This window comes from Perca fluviatilis, chromosome 10 (genome assembly GCF_010015445.1).
Source record: "Perca fluviatilis chromosome 10, GENO_Pfluv_1.0, whole genome shotgun sequence".
Classification (NCBI taxonomy): domain Eukaryota; kingdom Metazoa; phylum Chordata; class Actinopteri; order Perciformes; family Percidae; genus Perca; species Perca fluviatilis.
The window spans coordinates 20,494,720-20,519,641 of record NC_053121.1 but is presented as its reverse complement, the minus strand read 5'-3'; the positions used below and the strand labels follow the sequence as shown (position 1 = coordinate 20,519,641).

Genomic DNA, 24,922 nt, shown 5'->3' with positions numbered 1-24,922 from the left:
TTTCAGAGTCGCTGTTTGCTCTCGTGGTGCTGAAATGTTCAATTGATCAATTCGGCTGCTTGTCTACAGTAGAGTATGCGTCGACTGTTGTCCCTGTCTGTCCTCTTTCCTGTCTGTTAATTAACGTCATTGTGTTTTTATTATTTGTTTTCGCAGTGTCTATTTTAACATTGTATTTCAGTTTTGGAAGATAAAAGTAATGCACTATAGAATTTTTTTCAGACACAATTAAAATTGTTGTTTATAATTAGATATTTCCTGTACTAAATAAAAAATGAAAAAGTTATTTTTTCCTTATTTTTAAGATCAATGGTTGTTTTCTGCTCACCTGCTGGCTCTCAAAGGTCCAGGTGCTGTCGGGTAAAGACGCATCCAGAACACTGATCACCTCCTTAAAGTCATTGGTGCTGCTGGGCTTAATCAAAGTGAAATCACTGTACTCTGACATCGGAGACATACAGGACCTGAAGGACTGACTCTGAGACAACATGTCTCCTCCCAGGACCTCCACGTACTTTATAGGTCCATCAGTGTTGAGCTGAATCTGCAGGTTTCTGTTGGGGTTCTTGTAATCATCACAGTCGCTCCGTCTCATGCAGCAACTACCGCTGCTTCTGCTGTTCCTCATGCATTTAACCGCTAAGATGAGAAAAGTCACCAGAGACAGCACGGACACCGAGGCCAGAGAGAGAATCAAATAAAGGGTGATTCTCCCAGTTTTCTTGCTGGGCTCGGTCACTTTCTGTCGGAGGTCTAAGATGGGCTCATGGAGGCCGTCCTCCAGCAGGATGGACACCGTGACGGTGGCGGACTGGACCGGTTCCCCGTCGTCCTGAATCTCTATAAGCAGCCTCTGAGAGGAGTCGTCCTGCTCGGACACAGCGCGTTTAGTCCTCACCTCCCCTGTGTACAGATTGACAGTGAACAGAGAGGCGTCTGTGGCCTCCGCCAGTTTGTAGGAGATCCAGGCGTTATGACCCGAGTCAGCGTCTACGGCCGTCACCTTAGTAACCAGGTGGCCTGCTTTAGCGGAGCGGGGCATCCTCTGATGAGAGAGAGAGCCCAGGGCAGCGGAGGAGGGGTAAATAACAGCGGGGGCATTGTCGTTCTGGTCCAGGATAAAAACATGGACAGTGGCGTTGCTGCTGAGAGACGGAGAGCCCTGATCCTTTGCCTGAACCTGAATCTGAAACACCTTCAGCTTCTCATAGTCAAACGAGTGCATGCTGTAGATGCTGCCGTTATCTGAGTTAATGTAAACATAAGATGAGACAGAAACGTCCTGCACTTTAGAGTCCAGTATAGAGTAAGAGATTTTGGCGTTTTCACCAAAATCCAGGTCAGATGCTGATACTGAGTACAGTATAGAGCCTGGTACCCCATTCTCTTTTAAATACACATTATAGGAGGGCTGAGTGAATATAGGAGGGTTGTCGTTCACATCAGTGATGCTGACAGGTATACTTTTCTTACTAAACAGAGGAGGAGAGCCTGAATCACTGGCTATTATCTCAATATTATATTCCGGAAAACTCTCTCGGTCCAAAGCACCACTTGTAACCAATGCATAATTATTAGAAAACGATGGTTTTAGGGCAAATGGAGATTTTTTTGGGAGCTGTAATGTTACTTTACCGTTAACACCGGTGTCAAGGTCTCGGGCACTGAGCAAAGCTACTACGGTGCCATTAGGCGAGTCTTCGCGCACTGGCTTTGGATGAGAGGTGAGTATTATTTCTGGTGCATTATCGTTAACATCTACAACTTCAACATGCACAGTACAATGACCCTCCATTCTTGGACTCCCTTTATCTTTCGCACTTATGTCTAATTCATAATTAGCAGTTGCTTCGAAATCTAGTTTTCCTTTAAGAAATATTGTTCCCGATTCATGATCAATACTAAAAACAGAGAGAACAATATCTGATGTGTGCGCGCCGAATGTGTATTCTATCTCTCCGTTTTGACCATCGTCCATGTCAGTCGCTTTTGTTTGAACTATTAATGCACCTTCTGCAGCATTTTCACTAATAGATAATTTATACAACGTTTTCTCAAAAGATGGGACATTATCGTTGTTGTCCAGTACTCTAATAGAGAGCTGAGTGGTCCCTGATCTAACTGGGTTGCCTCCATCTAGAGCTGTCAACAAAAGCTTATGAACAGCCTTTTTCTCTCTATCTAAATTTTTTGCCAAAATCAATTCAGGGACTTTCCTTCCGCCGGCAACTTCTTTCACTCTAATATTAAAACATTCATCTTTACTGAGAGTGTATGACTTTAATGAATTACTGCCAACATCTGGGTCAAGGGCGCTTTCTAATGGGAAACGAACCCCCAAAGCCGTAGATTCCGCCACCTCCAACGTGATATCATTTGATGGAAATTTAGGCGCATTATCATTAATGTCTTGTATTTCTACCTCAACACGAAAAAGTTGTAATGGGTCTTCAATTACAACCTGCAGAAGCAACACACAGCTGGCGCTTTGTCCGCATAAAGCCTCTCTGTCTATTCTGTCATTCACCACCAGCTCGCCCTTCCCCGCATCCACACTGAAATACTGCTCACCAGCCTCAGAGGCGACACGCAGCTTACGTTCAAAAATCTCAGATAGTCCCAAACCCAGATCTTTGGCTAGATTTCCTACCACAGCGCCCTGTTTCAGTTCCTCTGGAATGCTGTAACGAGTCTGTCCGTTTATTGTACTCCACAAGAGAAAGAAATGATGCCACCAAAGAGCCTGCCGTCTCCAGTCTCGGTATCCTATTGTCTTTGTCATCTTTGGTCCGCTATAACACATTAGTTCCAATCGACAACTTGTATAGAACAATGTTGGAATCCATCATTGCAGGTATTATTCCAATATACGATTTACCACAATTACTGAGCATGGCTGTAATCTGAATTATATAAATGTAATTTTATGAAATACGAGATCATTGCTGTCTCTGTCCTCTAGCTCCATGCATCCTAAATGTTACAGCACAGAGGCTGCATGGGGGTAGGGACTAGATTGCTTTGTACAGTTCTGAATCCTATTGGTGCACAGCATCCACCTCTACCATCCAATGAGAGGGAAAATGATCGACACTCTTAAAGTCGCAGCATAAATTCTCTGTGTGTCCCTTCACTTTAACCAAAACCAATTATTTTGAGACTTATAGGACGCCGAATAATGTAAAGGTAGATATCACTATGAAATAATTATTAAATTAATATTTAACAAGCAAGAAAGAACAGGAAATAAGCCTGGCTAATGCATCTTCAGATGTAAACAGTCACATTCTCCACAGTGAGAGGTCTTCTTTTAATCAATCACTAGAAACACGTTCAGGGAACACTATTTTTGTATTTATTTCTAAAAAGATGATCAGCAACAGGGGCGCAACACACGCTCTCACACACATACTAATAAACATTCCACTAAGAGTTGCTGTCCACCTTCGTGGTGCTGAACTATTACAGAAATGACTTTGGAAATGTGTGCGTGTGAGATTATATTGAAAATATAATTATTTTATGTTTTTGAACACAGCCTTGCCTACTATTGGTTTTCATAGATATATAGATAGATAGATAGATAGATAGATAGATAGATAGATAGATAGATAGATAGATAGATAGATAGATCTAATATTGAAAACGCTTTTTGTTTTGCTCACCTGCTGGCTCTCAAAGGTCCAGGTGCTGTCGGGTAAAGACGCATCCAGAACACTGATCACCTCCTTAAAGTCATTGGTGCTGCTGGGCTTAATCAAAGTGAAATCACTGTACTCTGACATCGGAGACATACAGGACCTGAAGGACTGACTCTGAGACAACATGTCTCCTCCCAGGACCTCCACGTACTTTATAGGTCCATCAGTGTTGAGCTGAATCTGCAGGTTTCTGTTGGGGTTCTTGTAATCATCACAGTCGCTCCGTCTCATGCAGCAACTACCGCTGCTTCTGCTGTTCCTCATGCATTTAACCGCTAAGATGAGAAAAGTCACCAGAGACAGCACGGACACCGAGGCCAGAGAGAGAATCAAATAAAGGGTGATTCTCCCAGTTTTCTTGCTGGGCTCGGCCACTTTCTGTCGGAGGTCTAAGATGGGCTCATGGAGGCCGTCCTCCAGCAGGATGGACACCGTGACGGTGGCGGACTGGACCGGTTCCCCGTCGTCCTGAATCTCTATAAGCAGCCTCTGAGAGGAGTCGTCCTGCTCGGACACAGCGCGTTTAGTCCTCACCTCCCCTGTGTACAGATTGACAGCGAACAGAGAGGCGTCTGTGGCCTCCGCCAGTTTGTAGGAGATCCAGGCGTTATGACCCGAGTCAGCGTCCACGGCCGTCACCTTAGTAACCAGGTGGCCTGCTTTAGCGGAACGGGGCATCCTCTGATGAGAGAGGGAGCCCAGGGCAGCGGAGGAGGGGTAAATAACAGCGGGGGCATTGTCGTTCTGGTCCAGGATAAAAACATGGACAGTGGCGTTGCTGCTGAGAGACGGAGAGCCCTGATCCTTTGCCTGAACCTGAATCTGAAACACCTTCAGCTTCTCATAGTCAAACGAGTGCATGCTGTAGATGCTGCCGTTATCTGAGTTAATGTAAACATAAGATGAGACAGAAACGTCCTGCACTTTAGAGTCCAAGATTGAGTAGGAGATCTTCGCGTTGTCACCCGAATCAGGATCAGTTGCTGACACTGAGCACAACATTTTCCCAGAAGCATGGTTCTCTTTTACATAAACGACATAAGAAGGCTGAGAGAAAACTGGTGGGTTGTCATTTACATCTAACAATTCAAGAAGTATTATTTTTTCACTTGATAATGTGGGCTTACCAGAATCAGTAGCACATATCTTTACACTATATTGGCTATTTATTTCACGGTCAAGTGGCCCATTCGTTACTAATGAGTAATGGTTAGAGACAGAAGGATTTAACTTGAAGGGGGATTTGGAAGACACGCTCAACGTAATCTTACCATTGTCACCGGAGTCTGGGTCTTTTGCACTTATCAATGCAATAACTGTTCCAAATGCAGAGTCTTCTGGAACAGGTGTTGTTAAAGACGTCACTATTATTTCAGGAACATTATCGTTGACGTCAACTATTTTAATTTCGACGCCACAATGCCCATCCATTTTAGGGTTGCCTTTGTCTTTTGCAGTTATGTCAAATCTATGTAAAGGGTCAGTTTCATGGTCTAAAATACCTTTCACAACAATAGCTCCAGTAGAAGGTTCAATGTCAAATAATGATAAAATCAGATCTGTAGTTTGCTCTGCGAAGTAGTATTCGATTTCTCCATTTAGTCCTTCGTCTGCATCTGTAGCTGTAACATGCAGTAATTTCGTTCCAGGTGCTGCATTTTCGCTGACATTAGCCTCATATACCTGTTTTTCAAATTGCGGCGCATTATCATTGTTGTCAAGTACTATAACTGTAATTTCAGATGTCCCTGAGCGCACCGGATCTCCACCATCTACAGCGGTGAGGATAAGATTGTGTACAGGCAGCTTTTCTCGATCAAGAGGTTTTTCGAGGACTAGTTCAGGGATCTTTCTTCCGTCCTTATGGTTTTTAACTGTCAATTTGAAATTTTCATTTTTGCTTATCAGATAAGAGCGTACAGAATTAGGGCCGACATCGGGATCCTGTGCACTTTCTAAAGGAAATCGCGCGCCTGGGTTGACCAGCTCTGCAATTTGCAACACTTTCTCTTTAGTAAGGAAACTAGGAGAATTATCGTTTGTATCCTGTATTTCAATTTCGACTCTATGCAGCTGTAGAGGGTTATCTATAACTAGTTCTAAAGGCAACAAACATGACGGCCTTTGTCCACACATTTCTTCCCTATCTATCCTATCAATAACCACCAGTTCTCCCTTCCCCAAGTCTACACTAAAATACTGCTTACCAGCTTCCGAGGTTATCCGCAATTTACGTCTGTACAGTTCAGATACAACCAAACCCAAATCTTTGGCTAGATTTCCTACCACAGAGCCCTGTTTCAGTTCCTCCGGGATGCTGTAGCGAGTCTGTCCGTCTATTGTACTCCACAAGAGAAAGAAATGATGCCACCACAAAAACACCTGCCATACAGGCAATTTGTTTAACATTATTCCTCGTTCCATAAAGCCCATATCTTCTCACTCAAATCCCAACTTCTAATCTGATTAAGTATAGCAGGTATATGATCCCATTTAGATCCGTCCTCGACAGTCATGCTTTGTGTCTGCATATGCATCCCTCCCCTCCTGTGCAGAACATTGTAATGGTTACGACGCAGAAGCTACTCGGTGAAATGGAGTAGATCTCTTTGTACAGCTCTGGATTTCATTGGTAGACAGAGTAAACCTATTTCCACCAATCGTGGCATCAGTAAGTTCTACAGAACAGTGACGTAAAAGTATGATCCATAGAAAGATGATTCTGGTTATTGTGACTCTATCATATAAAATATCATTAGACTACCAATTAAACAGTCTCCCCATCACCTACAACGGTTTATAAACAAATTGAAGACTAAATATAAAAAACTATACAACACAATAATTATTGTCAAACGATGTAGATAATAGATGACTAAGTCCAGTGCTCTACAAATAACTGAATGCCTGATCATTATATGATCACAGATGTAATGCTTTATGTTAATCCATCATATATCCTCTTGCCTCTATGTACCTGAATACAAGCACATGCCTTTGTGGCTGACAAGGCTCTTCGTTGCCTTCCTGTGGCCAGAGAAAGCCAATGCAGACTGCATACGTCATTACGTCTTCAGCGCTCTACACAAACCTCAGAGAACTAATCCTTTCAGCAGCTAACGTAAAATACCCGTATGGAGGTCTGTAGAGCAAATGAAAAGGGAGGGGGCCGGAGGCAGAGAGGCAGAGACAACGAGAGGGAGAGGGAGAGCGCTTGAGCTGCTTTCAGCACCACAAGAGTGGACAGCGCCACACAGGCGGCCAACTACTGCTGCTGCATGCTGCTGAAGAGGCAGTCAGCCTCACCGACTCTCACTGAAGACAGCAGGCAGCCAGAAAAACATTTCCTTACAGAATACAGAAATAAATAGAGTAGATCGGCCTGAAGACACCTAACACCTATTTAAGTGTTACCGCTGCAAACACAAGACATTAATTTATTAACGATGAAAACAAAAGTAAAATAATTAGCTTAAGAATGTATTGCCACATTTAAAATAAACACGTTTTAATACATATAAAATATATCGGCCTATTATGGCCTATTAATATGCTAAATTTATACTTCTGGTATTTTATCAATATCAATGAGGAAAAGCTGCATTCAGAGGTAATTAAATAAAAAATAAAAAATGTTGAGTTCAATTATGAAATCCGAGTTTTTCCAATAAAGACTTGAATATTTTGATGCTATTGTGCTACTAGTCCCAGGATGCTATTTCCTGGGCTGTAGGCATCAATAAACACAAACAAAGTGTGATTCCAATGTAAACATTTAGAAGCACACACCTTTCATTCACACTTTAAATTTCTGGTTAAGCCTCATATTGCATGTGTTCACTGTCAGGTGTTGAGCTACAGTACAAAGTGCTGAAGTTGCATAGGTGGTAAATAGTAATGGACTTGCATTTATATAGTGCATTTCTTGTCTTCTGACCACTCAAAGCGCTTTACACTAAATGTCACATTTACCCTATTCACACACATTGATACACTGATGACAGAGGCTGCCATGCAAGATGCCATCTAATAATCTAATCATTGACACACACATTCTCACACCGATGGCACAGCCTTCAGGAGCAATTTTCTGGGTTCAGTATCTTGCACACAGACACTTCCGACATGTGGATTGGAGGAGCTGGGACGAACTGCCGATCCTCCGATTAGTGGACGACCTGCACTCAGCATAGACTGAAGCGGTTTCCTTTTTACCAAAGGTTACTGATATTTTATCTCCATCCATCGATCCATTTGTCTATTTTCTATACCCACATATCCAGTACAGTGTATCCTACCAGACACACAGGACGGCATGCACACTGGACAGATCACCAGGTTATCACATTGCTAACACACATTAACGAACAAGCACATCTACACCCACACAGAAAGAGAGTGACATGCACACTCCATAAAAAAAGGACTCAGCTAGCCAATAGATTAGAACTTGTTGTGAGGTGACAATGCTAACCACAGTACCACCCCATATCATTTTTCAATATGAACAGTTAAAGCAAAAAGTTAGTTAGTAACTTATACTGTATCAGATAAACAATAGATAAAATTGATAGACACTCAATGATTAGGAAAACCGCAACGCATGTTGGGTGTAAAGCACTGTAATACAATAGACCATCTGTAAATACTACCCAACATACAGTATGTTTAGGTTTTGTTAAGACTACTAAGTTGGACATTTGTGTGTTAAATGGGTTGTATAGTATGTTATAAAGCTGTAGTGTGTGGCGTAGTGTTGGTCTGCATTAAATAAATAGTATTTTTCTAGTATTTGTCTACCTCAGTTACATATAAACTCAGTTGCCAGTTGATTAGGTACACCTAGCTAAAACTAATAGTAGCAGTATAATACAACAGTCCTGCAATAAATCCTTAGAAAATTAAAATACAGTTTTATGTTGAATGTGTGAGGGTAGGCTAAATAACAGAAACACCTCTCTATATAATACAATACAATTCAACAGCACCACAACCTACAACCTCATGAAGGATCATAAAGTTGAATCAACACTTCTCTAAAACAGTTTCAACATAAAACTGAACATTATAACCTTCACAAAAGACAGGATGTATTGCAGGACTGTTGTATTAGACTGCATTAGTTTTAAGTAGGTGTACCTTATAAACTGGCAACTAAGTGTGAACAAATTACAATAAAATAGGTACTTTACATTTGGACTAGACATTTAAATAAGTTGGGCAGCTTACTCTCAAAAATGAGCATATAGTTGAATCAACACTTCGCTCGTCTTTCATTTATTTTCCCCTGACTAAGTTTGAGTCACTTTTCTCTGACATTTTAGAATACTGCAGCTAGGCTTATGATGTCCTCTTTCATGCTATGTTTGTGTTACATAATTTGCATTTTGCTGTACTGTAACTTGCGTTTTACTCCAACATTTTATTTAATGACTGTAATGCCATGCTTTATGATTAACTATATAAAGTGGATGGTGGTCCAAAGCACAAAAACACAGGCCAAAATCCAAGATACAGTGCTGGGCAGTATAATCACTGCAACGTAATTCAGGCATGAGTTACTTATAACAGCTATGTTTCCCTGCTAATACTTTCCTTAAACCATATAAGCCTGTTAGTAAGGAGAGGTGTCCATCTTGTTATTCAAATATAAAGCACTATGCCACCTTAAAAAACAGGGTGTGAGTGGAGCATGTGTAGAAAGGAGCTAAAATGATGATTCAAAATATTCTCAGATTAAAGATTAAAAGTTTAATGTATCATTTAATACCCAGAAACTAGTGTTGAAATTGAATTGTCCACTTATCTACAGTATAGATTGTAAATGATGTCCATGTGATAATTCAGTGTAACACCCCAGTCACATAAAACATATCAAGTCAATTTTTTAGCATAAGATAAGATAGATGTTATTGTCCTGAAGGGAATTTGTCTTGGACAAACAAACAATATCTGCTGTTTAAAGGATTCAACACAACATAGTGCATACATACATACACACATACATAAAGTACACAGACCTGTGTCTGTTGCATCACTCTGCATGAACATGCTCATGTTACATGCAGAGACTGCCACTAGCCAACAAAATTGTACACTGCCCATTGTACAACATAATAGTCAACATAATATGTGCAGTAAGGGTAAGTCACCTTATTAACCTAAAATCCTCACACTGTCACACAAGCCACTCACACTGTCACACATGATCTGTTGTCAACAAATGGTCAATGCCTGACTGGAGGAATCATCAGTGATGATAGATGTTTTTGCTATGTGAACAGATGTGTCGCAGGCAGAAAATCAGATTAACCTTAATCTGATTTAGTGCCAATGTGTAATGCTTGGACAAATAAAACACATTACTGCTATAGTGTGTGTTTGGATTGGTGATCTAGAGTATGATGTGCAGTTGTCAGTGTATCAGTAATCAGTGCTGTTTGTAGAATCATGAAGGTTGGCACCACTCTATGTGTTTGATGGCTGTGAACAATATACAGTAGATGAAAACTATTTCTTACCTTATTTGGTGAGTCAGGGAGGAGACAGGAAGAGCACCAGGCAACAAGGGGGACACATGAAAAAGAAAAAAACAAGAGAGAAAGGATGTCAGTTAGACTGGTGGTCAGCATACAGAGTCTGGCTTTGGGAAGTACAGTAACCAGCATACTTACCATGTGGCTAACAACAAATGGGGTTGTGATTCATGTGGGGATGTATAGGGTCTGTAATGTATGTTTATTTCAATTGAAAATAAATTATTTCATTATTGGATTGTTCACAAAACAGTCTGCTGTGTGTGCACATAAACTATTAAAGTTTAAAAATGTTTGTTTGATCTCTGTCTGTGTCAGCCTTCAGTCAGTATAATAGTGATAAATTGAGTGCCCACAAGCACATACCGTAACAAAATATATCAACTAGGAACACTGTGGGTTATTGTTTAACAGAGAGCTTTCAAAAGTATGATACATTCATTTTATATATTATGATAATAACATAACAATTAGAGCTGTATGTTCAAACAATACTGAACTGGGAATGGGACATAACCTTAAATTATGAAAAATTTAGAAAAAGATCCAAGCTGGATGTCAAGTATCAAACTCATTCAAAAGAATCAGGGAACAGAGTGGCATGTGAGAGTGTTTGCATATGAGTTAGTAAGGGAGAGACAGAGAGAGAGGATGGAGCTTCAGAGAAACATTTTAGTATTGCTGTCCTTGTAAGAGGGATAATGATGAAACAAAAATAAATAATACTGTTGAGAAAGACAGAGGCAGTAACTCTAGCTCAGTGGATAGAGAATGACACTACACAGTCCAGAGTTACAGGTCACTGTGGCAGCTTTACCAACAAATACTGTATATACAGTCATAGTTTTGTGAATCATTTTTAACAGCATTCACTTTCACAGTTTATGGTATGTTAGATTATACTACACAATAAAAACTGGGTACAACAATCAAGTTGCCCTTTAAACAGAAGCATAAGCATACTTTGGTAAAGTGCAGCCACTTAAGCCTAAACCAAGACACTAACACAATCATTGCTGAGAGAACTGAAGACCACCAATGTATGAATCACAACAAAAATACTGCACTGCTGCACAAAGCCACTACCCTCATAGCAACAGCAGGGGGCCTCAAGGCGATGCCCTGAGACAAATCCATGCCTTATTAATGAGAGTCTTTGCTCTGTGACCCTGTGTTTGCCACAGCTGATGTGTGTATGAGTGTCTCTGTGAAAGCAAAGCTTCTTAGACAAAGCAAAGCAGCAACTGCTTTTATTAGACTGGTGTACTGTAGTTTAAATGATACCCTGTCTGTAATATACCTTTTGTTTGTCCACATGAACCCATTTTATGTAATAACATAAGATCACAGTGTCGCTGATATACATCCAAAAATAACACATCAACCAGTAAAACAAGCAACAAGGAAACAAAAAAGGGAAAAGGCTGTTGTTTTCATACAACAGAAATAACGGATTTAATAAGAAATTGGTTATACTAAGCCTATATAATGAACAATACACTCATCATGGAAATGGATTTGCTGAAACTGGGGAAGGCAAAACAACTGGGCAGCATCAATCAGAACAAATATCAAAAGCAGCAATGATAACCGTCTCCCCCTCCCCTTTCTCTATCATCAGTCACCCCAGGTCTGGGGATGCTGCACCTATTTACCCAAAAAAGGGGTGTCTCCTGCTCTCCCAGTATCAACAAATGCATGGAGCCATCACAGCTCAGAGGCTGCATCTGCTGTTGACTCCCTGTGGCTCAATGGGAAATGGTACAGCCCTGCCAGTGAGTCAGCTTGTTGCTATGGCAACACATCCCACCTCGCTTGTTCGCATCCCACCCTGCTTCCTTTGAGCTGGCAATGGTGGCAAAAAATAGCTACAAAAACAACATGGAGGATAAAGAAAGAGAAATGATGCTCAGACACGCACATTTGCAGTTTGATGATATGTTTGTTAAACAAAACATGTTCATGGACTGCTGGGTAATAAATAATCTCTTAATAAATGTCAGAAAAGTTATACAAAGGAGATATTTCTTCTTGTTGTGAACATGGCAACCTACACAGGGATGAAATGACACTGTATGGCATATAATGTCTTTTAATAGACAGAACAAAATGTCCTACATTGAGCAATGTCCCTCTCCCTTTCTCTTTCTCTCTCTGCAGCAGAGTGGTGCAGCTGGAGAGGGGGAGGGGAGGGATGCAGAAAATGAGATCAGGATGAAAAAGGAAGACTGTTGGAAACCAAGACTGACTACTGAACAGTGGCCAGTGCAGAACTCCACACTTCCACCTCATCGGACATGAAACACAAATCCAAACGCAACATCTTATGTATGTTCTCAAGCCCACACACATCTTGTTTACCTGCCTCCATACAAAGAAAGGTACAATTATTATAGTATGCATGTACTTGCTTGCATTCTCTTCAGTTTCTTGGCAAATAAACACTGAGCATGAATCAGTTTTTGTCCTGACATTAATCTAATGCACCTGAGGAACACATCCAAATGAATATCTGCACCATAGATTTCAATATAATTACAATCTGTACATGTTTGACCAAACAATGTATCAATAACTGTTACACGCAAAATATGTTCTTCATTAATAATGCCTGTACAGGCTTTTTAAAATGTCTTTCTAAAAGAAAATATACTTCTACCCCTTTTGTATAAAGCAACAAAACAACAGTCCCAGAGGGACAAGTAGCAACATCCATCATGTGGAGAGAGTATAATGCACTGGAGCTATGTACATATTATGCCCAACTGTAGGGAGTTGGGTTGGGAACCGGAGGGTCGCTGGTTCAAGTCCCCAAACGGACCAAAGTATGCAAAGGTGCTCTTGAGCAAGGCACCGAACCCCCAACTTCTCGGGGCGCCTATCCATCGACAGCTGCATCCCCCTCACTCTGACATTTCTCCATTAGTGCATGTATAGGTACTGAGCATGTGTGTGTCTTTCAGGCCTGTGTACTGTGGACTGCATTGCTCCCTCATTCTCAATCTTCCAAGCACCAGTATGACCGTTCCCTCTTCCCTTATACCACATTTTCTCTTAATCAATATTATTGCGTTGCTCTTTAGATTTTTATTTATTTTACTGATCTGCATTACCCCCCTTTATTATAGTTTGCCTGCATTCATCCCTGGTCCTTTTCTTTGTATGTAGCCTATGCCAATGGCTGCACCATGTTATGAAGGGAACTAGGTCGCTGAAAAAGTAGTACACTGCGTGGTTGTATGTTTCTATGTGGGGACAATCTAGCAACGCTTTAGCAGGAATGAAGCCTAGAATCTCTTTCTTCTGTATTGCCCTCTTACACATACAGTATATAACTAATCATATTTTTACTTGATTTGTGTATAATGTGTATTCTAACAACAGAGTGAAAACATTGTAATTTCCATTGTGGGATTAATAAAGTATAAGGCATTATTATTATTATTATTATTATAAATGCTTTCTGTTGATATCATCAGTGTAATAAGGTGTAGTCTGCTTTGTGGGAATTTAGTCATATCCTAGGGTACCTGATATGTCAGATATCTGGGGTATATTGTAAACAAAAATACAATGAGGGGTTATAGTACAAACATTAACCACATCCCCAAACACACATGGTGCACAGTGTGTGGATGAGCCCCACCGGCATACACATGGGAACACAGCTGGTCACCAGACAGCTTGGCTACGAAGGCGGGACACTTAAACAAGAGCTTGGGCCGGTGGGAACCAGGAGCTTCTGCACATGAGTATAGTTTTATGTTCAGTTACAAGTTTATCAAACTGATGTTTGGAGCTTTGTGTAAGATCCAAAATGAATGATAAAACAACAACATGCTGAATATATATAAAACAGACTGAACCATTTAGCTGCTTAAAAATATGTTTCTGTGAGCTTTGACCCCTATGGAGACACTGGCCAAAAGAATTTATGGTACTCAGTAAAAACCTCCCATAACAAACCTGAGAAAATGAGACATACAGATTTAAACACAGTTGAAACAGGTAAAGCAGACACAGATGTGGGCTAATAATGATTACATACTGCTTCCAGCAGATATGGGGGTTAACACAATTAACCTAGGTTTCTGCCTCGTAGTTTGTCAACTTTTAATTTCACATGCACACACCCTGAACATCCTGCAAACACATAAACCACCCAGAGCAATCACACCAGGAACACTAGTTGATCTAATACTTCCTCTGATACTGGAGAAAACTGAGCAAACATAACTGCAGACAGACCACAACCACATTATACAAGCATTTACTTATCACTCATACATCAAGCTTGATCTTGAAGCTTTATGTGTCCTTTTATCTAAAGACAAGTGTTATTTTCACTAAATCTACAAGATAACATATCAATTTATTTCCCTCAACACAGGTATCATTATAATAACAGGGTTATTTGTGCCCAGTCCACCACACCATCACTTTTAAAACACAACATAGAGCTTTTATATTTAGCATATCATGTAAACCCTCACAGGTGGACACTCATAGAGGAGGTAGGACATTTAGTCAGTCACTGTTTAACTCTTAATAGCAGTCTATATAATGTTCATCAAAATCCTTATTTTACAGTTTGCGGACAGCTGAATATGAATACATGCTAGGTCAGTTTCCTTTTGCCATTCAGTGTTTCAGTTCAAACACATTCAGCCTCTGTCCTGATTTCTCCCATCCCCTTGTCACTTGTTATATAACAATGTAGAACTCTCTCTCTCTCTCTCTCTCTCTCTAGTCTTCCATTCCTTTATATTTTATCAAGAAATATCTACTCTGTTCCTGTGTCTTACATGCAGTTCATGTATGTAATATACACACATAAGATTTCCCCTGCCATTACCTCAGCAACAGGGTTTCAGCATCAAAACTTGCGTGATCAGATCACTAACATGAATGCTGCACAGGGATGGTGAAGACTGTGCCGGTTACCACGTGCCTCTTCCCCTCCCCCGCTGCCTCTCTCTTCCTCTCCATCACACTGCATTGCTCCCTCATTCTCAATCTTCCAAGCACCAGTATGACCGTTCCCTCTTCCCTTATACCACATTTTCTCTTAATCAATATTATTGCGTTGCTCTTTGGATTTTTATTTATTTTACTGATCTGCATTACCCCCCTTTATTATAGTTTGCCTGCATTCATCCCTGGTCCTTTTCTCTGTATGTAGCCTATGCCAATGGCTGCACCATGTTATGAAGGGAACTAGGTCGCTGAAAAAGTAGTACACTGCGTGGTTGTATGTTTCTATGTGGGGACAATCTAGCAACGCTTTAGCAGGAATGAAGCCTAGAATCTCTTTCTTCTGTATTGCCCTCTTACACATACAGTATATAACTAATCATATTTTTACTTGATTTGTCTGCACATCAGTGCAATACATATCACTGCCAATACTATAAATACATTAATTAATATGAATATCAAATAATGGAATTATTAATACATCATGAAGGATGTATGTATGTAATGTCAATTATCTGACATAGTGTACCTTACACACAACATATGAACCCACACATGTAGATACAGGTGTAGCTTTTGTCTGAAGCATGCTAGAGAGTCAACAACAGTGAAACACAAAAATGGGAACACCAGACTTAGATATTATAGTGATATTCCCCGTTTTATGGAGTAACTTAAATTTAAATTGCTGTGTGTTTGGTCAGTAGAAAGGTAAGGTGCATGGCAGGGGGCACAATAAAATATCCAATGTTGGCACTTGCCTAAACAGTGACAAGAAAAATAAATAAATATATATATATATATATATATGTTCAATATACTAGTAGTATGAATCTTTTATTCTTGTACCCAAATGTATCAGTATATAATGTTAAATACAGTCATGAGATCAAATGTGAGATGCTAAATTGTTGTTTTGGCACAATTAGAAAAGTCTGAAACTGAGTCGACCTTTCAGTGAGTACTACAGTAGGTACAGTAACAGAACTATCCAAATAGTGTGTACAGTGGGCAGTAGCTAAACTGAACTGAAGAAAACAGAAATGCAAAACAAACAAAAATAACAATGAACAAGGATTTTAAGGGAACAAGTAAAAGGTTGATCTCACCTCTGTGAGTATATTATCTGACTCTGTTTTATGCCTTGGCACTGTCCTGGTAGCACTATGGTCAACACTCAGAGTGCTCTGACTGAAGGGTCGAGAGCACGTGATATCACTCTTACGGGAGTCAGTAGTTCCGTACACCTCGTAACTGAACGCCTGCTTCAACGTACCGGTACCTCCTACGTCTGCGTAAAGGGGCGGGTAATACGGAATAACAGGGAGATTTCCACTGGATTTGTAAAACACGCGCTCTCGTCTCCACCTGTAGATTTTCACTGATATAATAACCACTAAACACGTGATGAAGAGGAAGGAAACTACAGCCAAAGCCAACACTAAGTAAAAAGTCAGGTTGTCATTGTACTCCTTGTCGTGTGTAAAGTCAGTGAACTCAGACAGCACTTCAGGGAAGCTGTCCGCCACCGCCACGTTAACAATGACTGTAGCTGAACGAGAGGGCTGCCCGTTGTCCTCCACTATAACAGTCAGTCTTTGTTTCACAGCATCTTTATCAGTGACTTGGCGGATAGTTCTTATTTCTCCATTCTGTAAGCCCACTTCAAACAGCGCCCTGTCTGTGGCTTTCTGCAGTTTATAGGAGAGCCAGGAATTCTGCCCAGAGTCCACATCAACAGCCACCACTTTAGTGACCAGATAGCCCACATCTGCTGAACGAGGCACCATTTCAGCCACCAGAGAGCCACCAGTCTGGACTGGGTACAGAACCTGTGGAGGGTTGTCGTTCTGATCCTGGATCAGTATTTTCACAGTTACATTGCTACTGAGTGGAGGAGAGCCTCCATCCTGCGCTTTGACGCGAATATGGAACTCTTTTGTTTGCTCATAGTCGAAGGAACGCACAGCAAGTATCTCTCCACTCTCTGCATTTACTGAGAAATAAGCGGAGGCTGACATCCCATTCAATTGGCTATCTTCAATGAAGTAGGAAATGCGCGCATTGTTCCCAGAGTCTTTGTCACTGGCTTTGACAGAGATGAGTGACATGCCAGGTGAATTATTTTCAATGATGAAAGCGGTGCTAAATGGTTGTGGGAACACTGGGGCGTTGTCATTTACGTCGGATATTCTTAAATGAATAGTCTTGTTTGTGGAATAAGGCGGGGAACCCTGGTCCATTGCTGTTATTGTTATATTATATTCTGGCACCGTTTCACGGTCCAAAACGTCGTCAGACATCAGGCTATAAAAATTTGTCGATGATGACTTGATTTTGAAAGGTAACTCTTCGCTAATAAAACACTTAACTTGGCCGTTTTTATCTGAGTCCAAGTCTTTTATATTGAGCATTGCTATAACAGTATCTGGAGCCGAATCTTCTGGTATGGGATTGGAAAGAGAAATTATGCTTATGACAGGGGCATTGTCATTTAGGTCGCTCACCTCAATTAGCACCTTGCTTGTGTCGGCCAACCCTCCTTTGTCTGTAGCTTCAATATCTATTTCATAATATTTCGCTTTTTCATAATCTAACACGTCAATTACTGTCATTTCCCCGGTATGAGGATCCATATTAAAGTGAGATGATGCACCATCGGTATGGTGGGAGAACGAATACGCTACCTCTTCGTTTGCTCCTTTATCGTTATCAGTGGCACTGACTCTTAAAATAACAGTGCCCCTAGAAGCGTTCTCAGGAACGGTTACTCTGTAAACAGACTGACTGAATACTGGTGAATTGTCATTTGCATCCAAAACCACGACATTTATTTTGACAGAACCGGATTTTTGAGGATTACCACCGTCAAATGCTGTCAAAGTTAATTTATGCTCTTCTTGTTTTTCTCTGTCAAGTGACGTGTGAAGGACCATTTCAATATATTTTGTGCCATCAGGGCGAGAAACAGCATTTAATTTGAAATGATCTGTAGGGTTGAGTTTGTATGTTTGAATGGCGTTATGTGCTACATCAGGATCTTTGGCACTCTCAAGTGAATAGCGAGCCCCCGGTGAGGCCGATTCACTAACCTGGAAACTGTATTCCCTTTTCGAAAAAAACGGAGCATTATCATTAATATCTGTTATCTCTACATCAATTCGATGCAACTCCATTGGATTTTCAAGGATAATTTGGAAATGGAGAGAGCAGGGAGACACTTGCTTGCACAATTCTTCTCTGTCTATCCTTTTAGCCACTACCAAAGTTCCTTTTTCTGCATTCAGACCAATGTACTCACTGCCGTCCTCGGTAAATATCCTAGCCCGCCCAGATTTCAGTCGTTTAACATCCAAGCCTAGGTCCTGAATGATATTCCCGACAACCGAGCCCATCGCCATCTCCTCAGGTATAGAATAACGGACCTGTCCGAGAGCCATTTCTGCGACACAAATGCAGAGAAGCAGCGGCCACCATGAAAGTAATTTTTTTTCGGAAACACGACAAAGAATACCCATAATGACGAGAGACTTCACAAAATCCGAATGGCAAAAACAAAACCACCTGTAAAAATCCGACCAAATATTTGATCATGAGCTCATTGCTGAGTGCTGGCTTTGTCAGTCTAGTTCCGATTAAAGAGCTTTAATAACGCATCAGACAGACGAGGGAAGACTTCACTCAGGAAAGGAGCCTTATTTTCCTCACACTAACCAACAGCGGCACTTAGGGACGTGAAAAGAAACTGCAGAAATACCTACATAATGAATATGGATTGAAATCGTATTACTTGTACAGACAGACAGACAGACAGATGCTGTGGTTTGCTTTTACTGTGATTTCTAACCTGGCGCCTAAATGTGAAACATGAGATTCAAATTTTGAACAATAATAGCCATTTAAAGAGACACAGGAAATGTAACTTGAAAAATGAATGGTTTTGAATATGTGATCATGTTGCTCTCCAAGGTGCTGAAGGTAAGAGGAAAGTGACTTCAACGAAGGAATTGATAGCTAGCCAATTCTAACCTCTAGAGGAGAGTCTGGTTCATCCAGGATGCTCTTTTCACTCTGTATCCGCTGCATCGTCCCTGTAGAACTGGGGTCCATTATCAGCACGTTCTGACTACCAGCTCTGCCGAACTTACAGTCACTCTTTCTGGAATCAGTCGTCCTGCACACCTCGTAATTGTACACGTGTTGGAGAGTCCCTGTCCCCAAAGTGTCTGAGTAACGTGGTGGATAATATGGAATCACAGGGAGATTGGAGTGATACAGGATGCGAGACTGTCTCCATCTGTAGATTTTCACTGATATAATAACCACTAAACACGTGATGAAGAGGAAGGAAACTACAGCCAAAGCCAACACTAAGTAAAAAGTCAGGTTGTCATTGTACTCCTTGTCGTGTGTAAATTCAGTGAACTCAGACAGCACTTCAGGGAAGCTGTCCGCCACCGCCACGTTAACAATGACTGTAGCTGAACGAGAGGGCTGCCCGTTGTCCTCCACTATAACAGTCAGTCTTTGTTTCACAGCATCTTTATCAGTGACTTGGCGGATAGTTCTTATTTCTCCATTCTGTAAGCCCACTTCAAACAGCGCCCTGTCTGTGGCTTTCTGCAGTTTATAGGAGAGCCAAGAATTCTGCCCAGAGTCCACATCAACAGCCACCACTTTAGTGACCAGATAGCCCACATCTGCTGAACGAGGCACCATTTCAGCCACCAGAGAGCCACCAGTCTGGACTGGGTACAGAACCTGTGGAGGGTTGTCGTTCTGGTCCTGGATCAGTATTTTCACAGTCACATTGCTACTGAGTGGAGGAGAGCCTCCATCCTGCGCTTTGACGCGGAAGTGGAAGTCTTTGATCTGCTCGTAGTCAAAGAGCGCACTGCATGGATGACTCCACTATCAGCACTAACGGACACATATGAGGAGACTGGCACTCCGTTAACAGAGGAGTCCTCCAGTATGTAAGAAACACGGGCATTCTGGTTCCAGTCAGCGTCTCTGGCTTTCACTGTGAATATAGAGAGACCTGGTGTGTTGTTTTCTACAATGTAGGCCTCATATGAGCTCCTCTCAAAAACAGGCGCGTTATCATTCACATCAGAGATCTGTAAGGTGAGAGTGACGCTGCTGGAGAGGGAGGGCACTCCCTCATCAGAGCAGGTCACAGTTATATTATACTCAGATCCTGTCTCCTTGTCTAAACCGCTATCTGTAATTAAACTGTAAAAATCATTGGTTGTAGACTTCATCACGAAAGGAATATTATTATTTATACTGCATTGGACCTTGCCATTTTCACCTGAGTCTGCGTCCTCAATGTTTATCATTGTCACAACAGTACCAGGTTTGGCATCTTCTGATATTACGTTTGATTTTGACATTATATGGATATCGGGTTTATTGTCATTCATGTCAATGACGTCGATTATCACTTTACAGGAGTCAACTAGTCCTCCATCATCACTTGCACGGATGTTTATCTGAAATGTTCGAGCTTTTTCATAGTCAACATTTCCTTTCAGCCGGATTTCGCCACTTTGATCATTTACTTCAAATAACCCACGGGCATGATCTAACATACTCGAAATTGAATAAATTATTCTTCCATTAGATCCGTGATCTGCATCTGTCGCAGTAACTGTCACTACAACTGTCCCTACTGGTTCATTTTCTTTTATAGAGGCTTTATAAAGAGGCTGTGTAAAAACAGGAGCATTGTCGTTCACGTCTAAAACGGTGATTAGAATTTGCATTGTTCCTGTCATCTGCGGCTCTCCTCCATCAACTGCCGTCAGAACTAAAGACAGGTGTTCCTTTTTTTCTCTGTCAAGAGGTTTCTCTAAAACCATTTCTACGTTTTTCGTCCCATCTGCTTGATCATGTAATTTAACAACAAAATTGTCTGTCGGATCAAGTTTATATGTTTGCAATCCATTTAAGCCTACATCAGGATCAACTGCCCGGTCTAATATGAATTTAGCCCCGCTAACAGCGGATTCACTAATTTTAAATTTGACGTCGTTCTTGTCGAAGGATGGAGGGTTATCATTAACATCTGTGATCTCAATAGTTACACTATAAAATTCCATCGGATTCTCTAATATAATCTGAAAATGCAATGCACAAGGCGTCGTTTGTCCACAGAGCGACTCTCTGTCTATCCTATGCTTGATGAGGAGGACTCCTCTTTCGTTATTCAGCTCAATATATTCGTCACTGTCTCGAGTAAAAATGCGAGCTTTACCCGACTTTAGTCTTTTAACATCCAAGCCAAAATCCCTTGCCATGTTTCCTACTAGAGAACCTTTTGGCATTTCCTCGGGAATGGAGTAGCTGACCTGCCCGAGCACCAAGCTGAGAGAGAGGACCGAGAAAAACAACAGTACTTGCCCTTTCATTGTTCAGCCCGACGTTATTCCAGTGTAAACCTAGTATGGCTTTTAGATTTTTGCCCTCCGATTTTTTCAGTCAACGAAGGTTTTTAAAGCATATTCCCAAGATGAAAAAAATATTTCCTTTCCTGTATCTCCGGTAAAGTCCAGACGGTGTGCTTTGCCTCTGTCTCATTCTTTCTCTACAATAAACACATGGTGGGAGGTACAATGAGTCTGCGCTAAATCTAATACAGACTGGCCAACAGCGGCACTCTGAGTTCATGAAGTAAATTGCATGAGAAATGTGTAAATACAATTAATATGTGCTGGTAAATAATCAAAAAAAGCAAAGAAAAACCCGTCTTCTGTGAGTGGGCTACTTGATAAATAAAATGGCGCCTAAAGGAGAAACATGAGATGCAAATGTCTGAAAAAAATAGATTGTGTGAAAATATAATAGCAATTTAACGAGACACGAGAAATTATAAACTTAAAAAATACATGATTTTAAAAAGCAAACGTAATCATGTTGTTCTCCAAGGTGCTGAAAATAAAAGGAAATGGTTTCAGGCGTGACTTCAACGAAGGAATTGATAGCTAGCATATTCTAACCTCTAGAGGAGAGTCTGGTTCATCCAGGATGCTCTTTTCACTCTGTATCCGCTGCATCGTCCCTGTAGAACTGGGGTCCATTATCAGCACGTTCTGACTTCCAGCTCTGCCGAACTTACAGTCACTCTTTCTGGAGTCAGTCGTCCTGCACACCTCGTAATTGTACACGTGTTGGAGAGTCCCTGTCCCCAAAGTGTCTGAGTAACGTGGTGGATAATATGGAATCACAGGGAGATTGGAGTGATACAGGATGCGAGACTGTCTCCATCTGTAGATTTTCACTGATATAATAACCACTAAACACGCGATGAAGAGGAAGGAAACTACAGCCAAAGCCAACACCTAAGTAAAAGTCAGGTTGTCATTGTACTCCTTGTCGTGTGTAAAGTCAGTGAACTCAGACAGCACTTGCGGAAGTTGTCCGTCACCGCCACGTTAACAATGACTGTAGCTGAACGAGAGGGCTGCCCGTTGTCCTCCACTATAACAGTCAGTCTTTGTTTCACAGCATCTTTATCAGTGACTTGGCGGATAGTTCTTATTTCTCCATTCTGTAAGCCCACTTCAAACAGCGCCCTGTCTGTGGCTTTCTGCAGTTTATAGGAGAGCCAGGCATTCTGTCCAGAGTCCACATCAACAGCCACCACTTTAGTGACCAGATAGCCCACATCTGCTGAACGAGGCACCATTTCAGCCACCAGAGAGCCACCAGTCTGGACTGGGTACAGAACCTGAGGAGGGTTGTCGTTCTGGTCCTGGATCAGTATTTTCACAGTCACATTGCTACTAAGTGGAGGAGAGCCTCCATCCTGCGCTTTGACGCGGAAGTAGAAGTCTTTGATCTGCTCGTAGTCAAAAGAGCGCACTGTATGGATGACTCCACTATCAGCACTAACGGACACATATGAAGAGACTGGTACTCCGTTAACAGAGGAGTCCTCCAGTATGTAAGAAACACGGGCATTCTGGTTCCAGTCAGCGTCTCTGGCTTTCACTGTGAATATAGAGAGACCTGGTGTGTTGTTTTCTACAATGTAGGCCTCATATGAGCTCCTCTCAAAGACAGGCGCGTTATCATTCACATCAGAGATCTGTAAGGTGAGAGTGACGCTGCTGGAGAGGGAGGGCACTCCCTCATCAGAGCAGGTAACAGTTATATTATACTCAGAGGCTCTCTCTCTGTCTAATTCACTATCTGTCACTAAACTATAGAAATTATTTGATGTCGATATCAAAACGAAAGGAATATTGTCATTTATAAAACACTGTACTTTACCATTTTCACCTGAGTCTGGGTCTTGGATGTTAATCATTGTAACGACTGTGTTAAGGTTTGCACTCTCTGATATGATAGCTGATTTAGACATTATTTTAATCGTTGGTTCATTGTCATTTATATCAACGACATCAACAATCACTTTACAAGAATCCGTTAGCCCCCCGTTATCTATTGCGCGTACATTTATCTGAAAAGTTCGTTTCTTTTCATAATCCAAATGTCCAATTAACCTAACCTCGCCGCTATCCTCATTTACATCAAACATATGTCTGACGTCATCTAAAGTGTTGGTGATTGAATATGTTATTTTACCATTTAATCCGTGATCAGCATCTGACGCACTGACAGTGGTCACGATCGTGCCTTTTGCAGCATTTTCAGCGACAGTGCCTTTGTATATCGGCTGTGTAAAAACAGGTGCATTGTCATTGACATCTAACACTGTGATGAGAATCTGCATTGTTCCTGACATCTGTGGCTCTCCCCCATCTAAAGCCGTCAACGCCAAAGAAATGAACTCATTTTTCTCTCTGTCCAGAGGTTTTTGTAAGACCATCTCAACATTCTTTGTCCCATCGGCTTGGTTGTGCAGTTTAAGTAAAAAATTATCACTTGGCTCAAGTACGTAACTTTGGAGACTGTTTATACCTACATCTAAATCAACTGCTCTTTCTAAAACAAATTTGGACCCAACAACTGCCGACTCGCTAATTATGAATTTAATTTCGCTTTTTTCAAAGGTTGGTGCATTGTCGTTAATATCTGTAATTTCAACCGTTACGCTGTAAAATTCCATAGGATTCTCTAACACAATCTGAAAATGCACAGCACACGGAGTCGTATCACCGCACAACGCCTCTCTGTCTATTCTCTCTTTAATAAGGAGGACTCCTCTTTCGCTGTTCAGCTCGATGTATTCTCTGCTATCACCAGAGTAAACACGAGCGTTACCCAACCTCAGCCGTTTAACGTCTAAACCTAAATCCAGAGCTATATTACCAACCAAAGAGCCTTTCGCCATTTCCTCCGGAATAGAGTAACTGACTTGGCCGAAGACTGAACTAAGAGAGAGGATCGAAATGAACACCAGTACTTGCCGTCTCATTGTTTGAAATTATCTCGGCAAACAGAAAGAGCAGTCTTGTAAAATCCGTCAGAAAGATGGACAAGCATTCAAGTAAAATATGAACCAAAACAATCCTCAAATTCCAAGCGAATGAATGATAGTTGTGCCTCGTTGTGAATATCGACTCCTCTACCGAAGACAATGCGATCTGCGAGTGCCCATTCTCTCTAATACATCGAAATGAAGAGGCGGTACTGCTGTAAATATACTACGACTGCAACAGACTAGGCAACAGCGGCCCATTCAGTTCAGAAAGCAAAACTGCAGAAAATATGTTGTGACAAGAGAGAGCTAGAAAAGGT

The 24,922-nt window shown here is 41.3% G+C and overlaps 3 protein-coding genes and 1 pseudogene across 29 annotated transcripts in view; all 4 read right to left on the bottom strand.

Moving 5' to 3' along the window:
- LOC120567191 (protocadherin gamma-A11-like) overlaps positions 1-24,922 on the bottom strand; it is a 270,004-nt gene that overhangs the window by 34,971 nt on the left and 210,111 nt on the right. Inside the window, exon 1 of one of the 27 annotated variants that reach the window (XM_039814075.1) lies at positions 16,324-19,203. The exons of 24 other annotated variants lie outside the window; for them this stretch is intronic. In XM_039814075.1, the coding sequence (XP_039670009.1) occupies positions 16,324-18,732 (2,409 nt within the window). In that variant the 5' untranslated portion in view covers positions 18,733-19,203. Of the gene's footprint in view, positions 1-9,798; positions 10,223-16,323; positions 19,204-24,922 lie in introns of those variants that run through there. 2 more of the 27 variants (XM_039814091.1, XM_039814106.1) reach the window with 2 other exon arrangements.
- Positions 269-2,997, bottom strand: LOC120567199 (protocadherin gamma-C5-like). The gene has a single exon (XM_039814116.1). The coding sequence runs from the start codon at positions 2,801-2,803 to the stop codon at positions 284-286; it is 2,520 nt and encodes an 839-aa protein (XP_039670050.1). The 5' UTR covers positions 2,804-2,997; the 3' UTR covers positions 269-283.
- On the bottom strand, positions 10,155-21,787 carry LOC120567215 (protocadherin beta-16-like). Its single transcript, XM_039814130.1, is given in 3 exon segments — positions 10,155-10,211; positions 19,244-20,103; positions 20,106-21,787. Coding segments are annotated over 3 exon segments (2,424 nt in total). The 5' UTR covers positions 21,628-21,787; the 3' UTR covers positions 10,155-10,169.
- Positions 22,161-24,899, bottom strand: LOC120567227 (annotated as a pseudogene).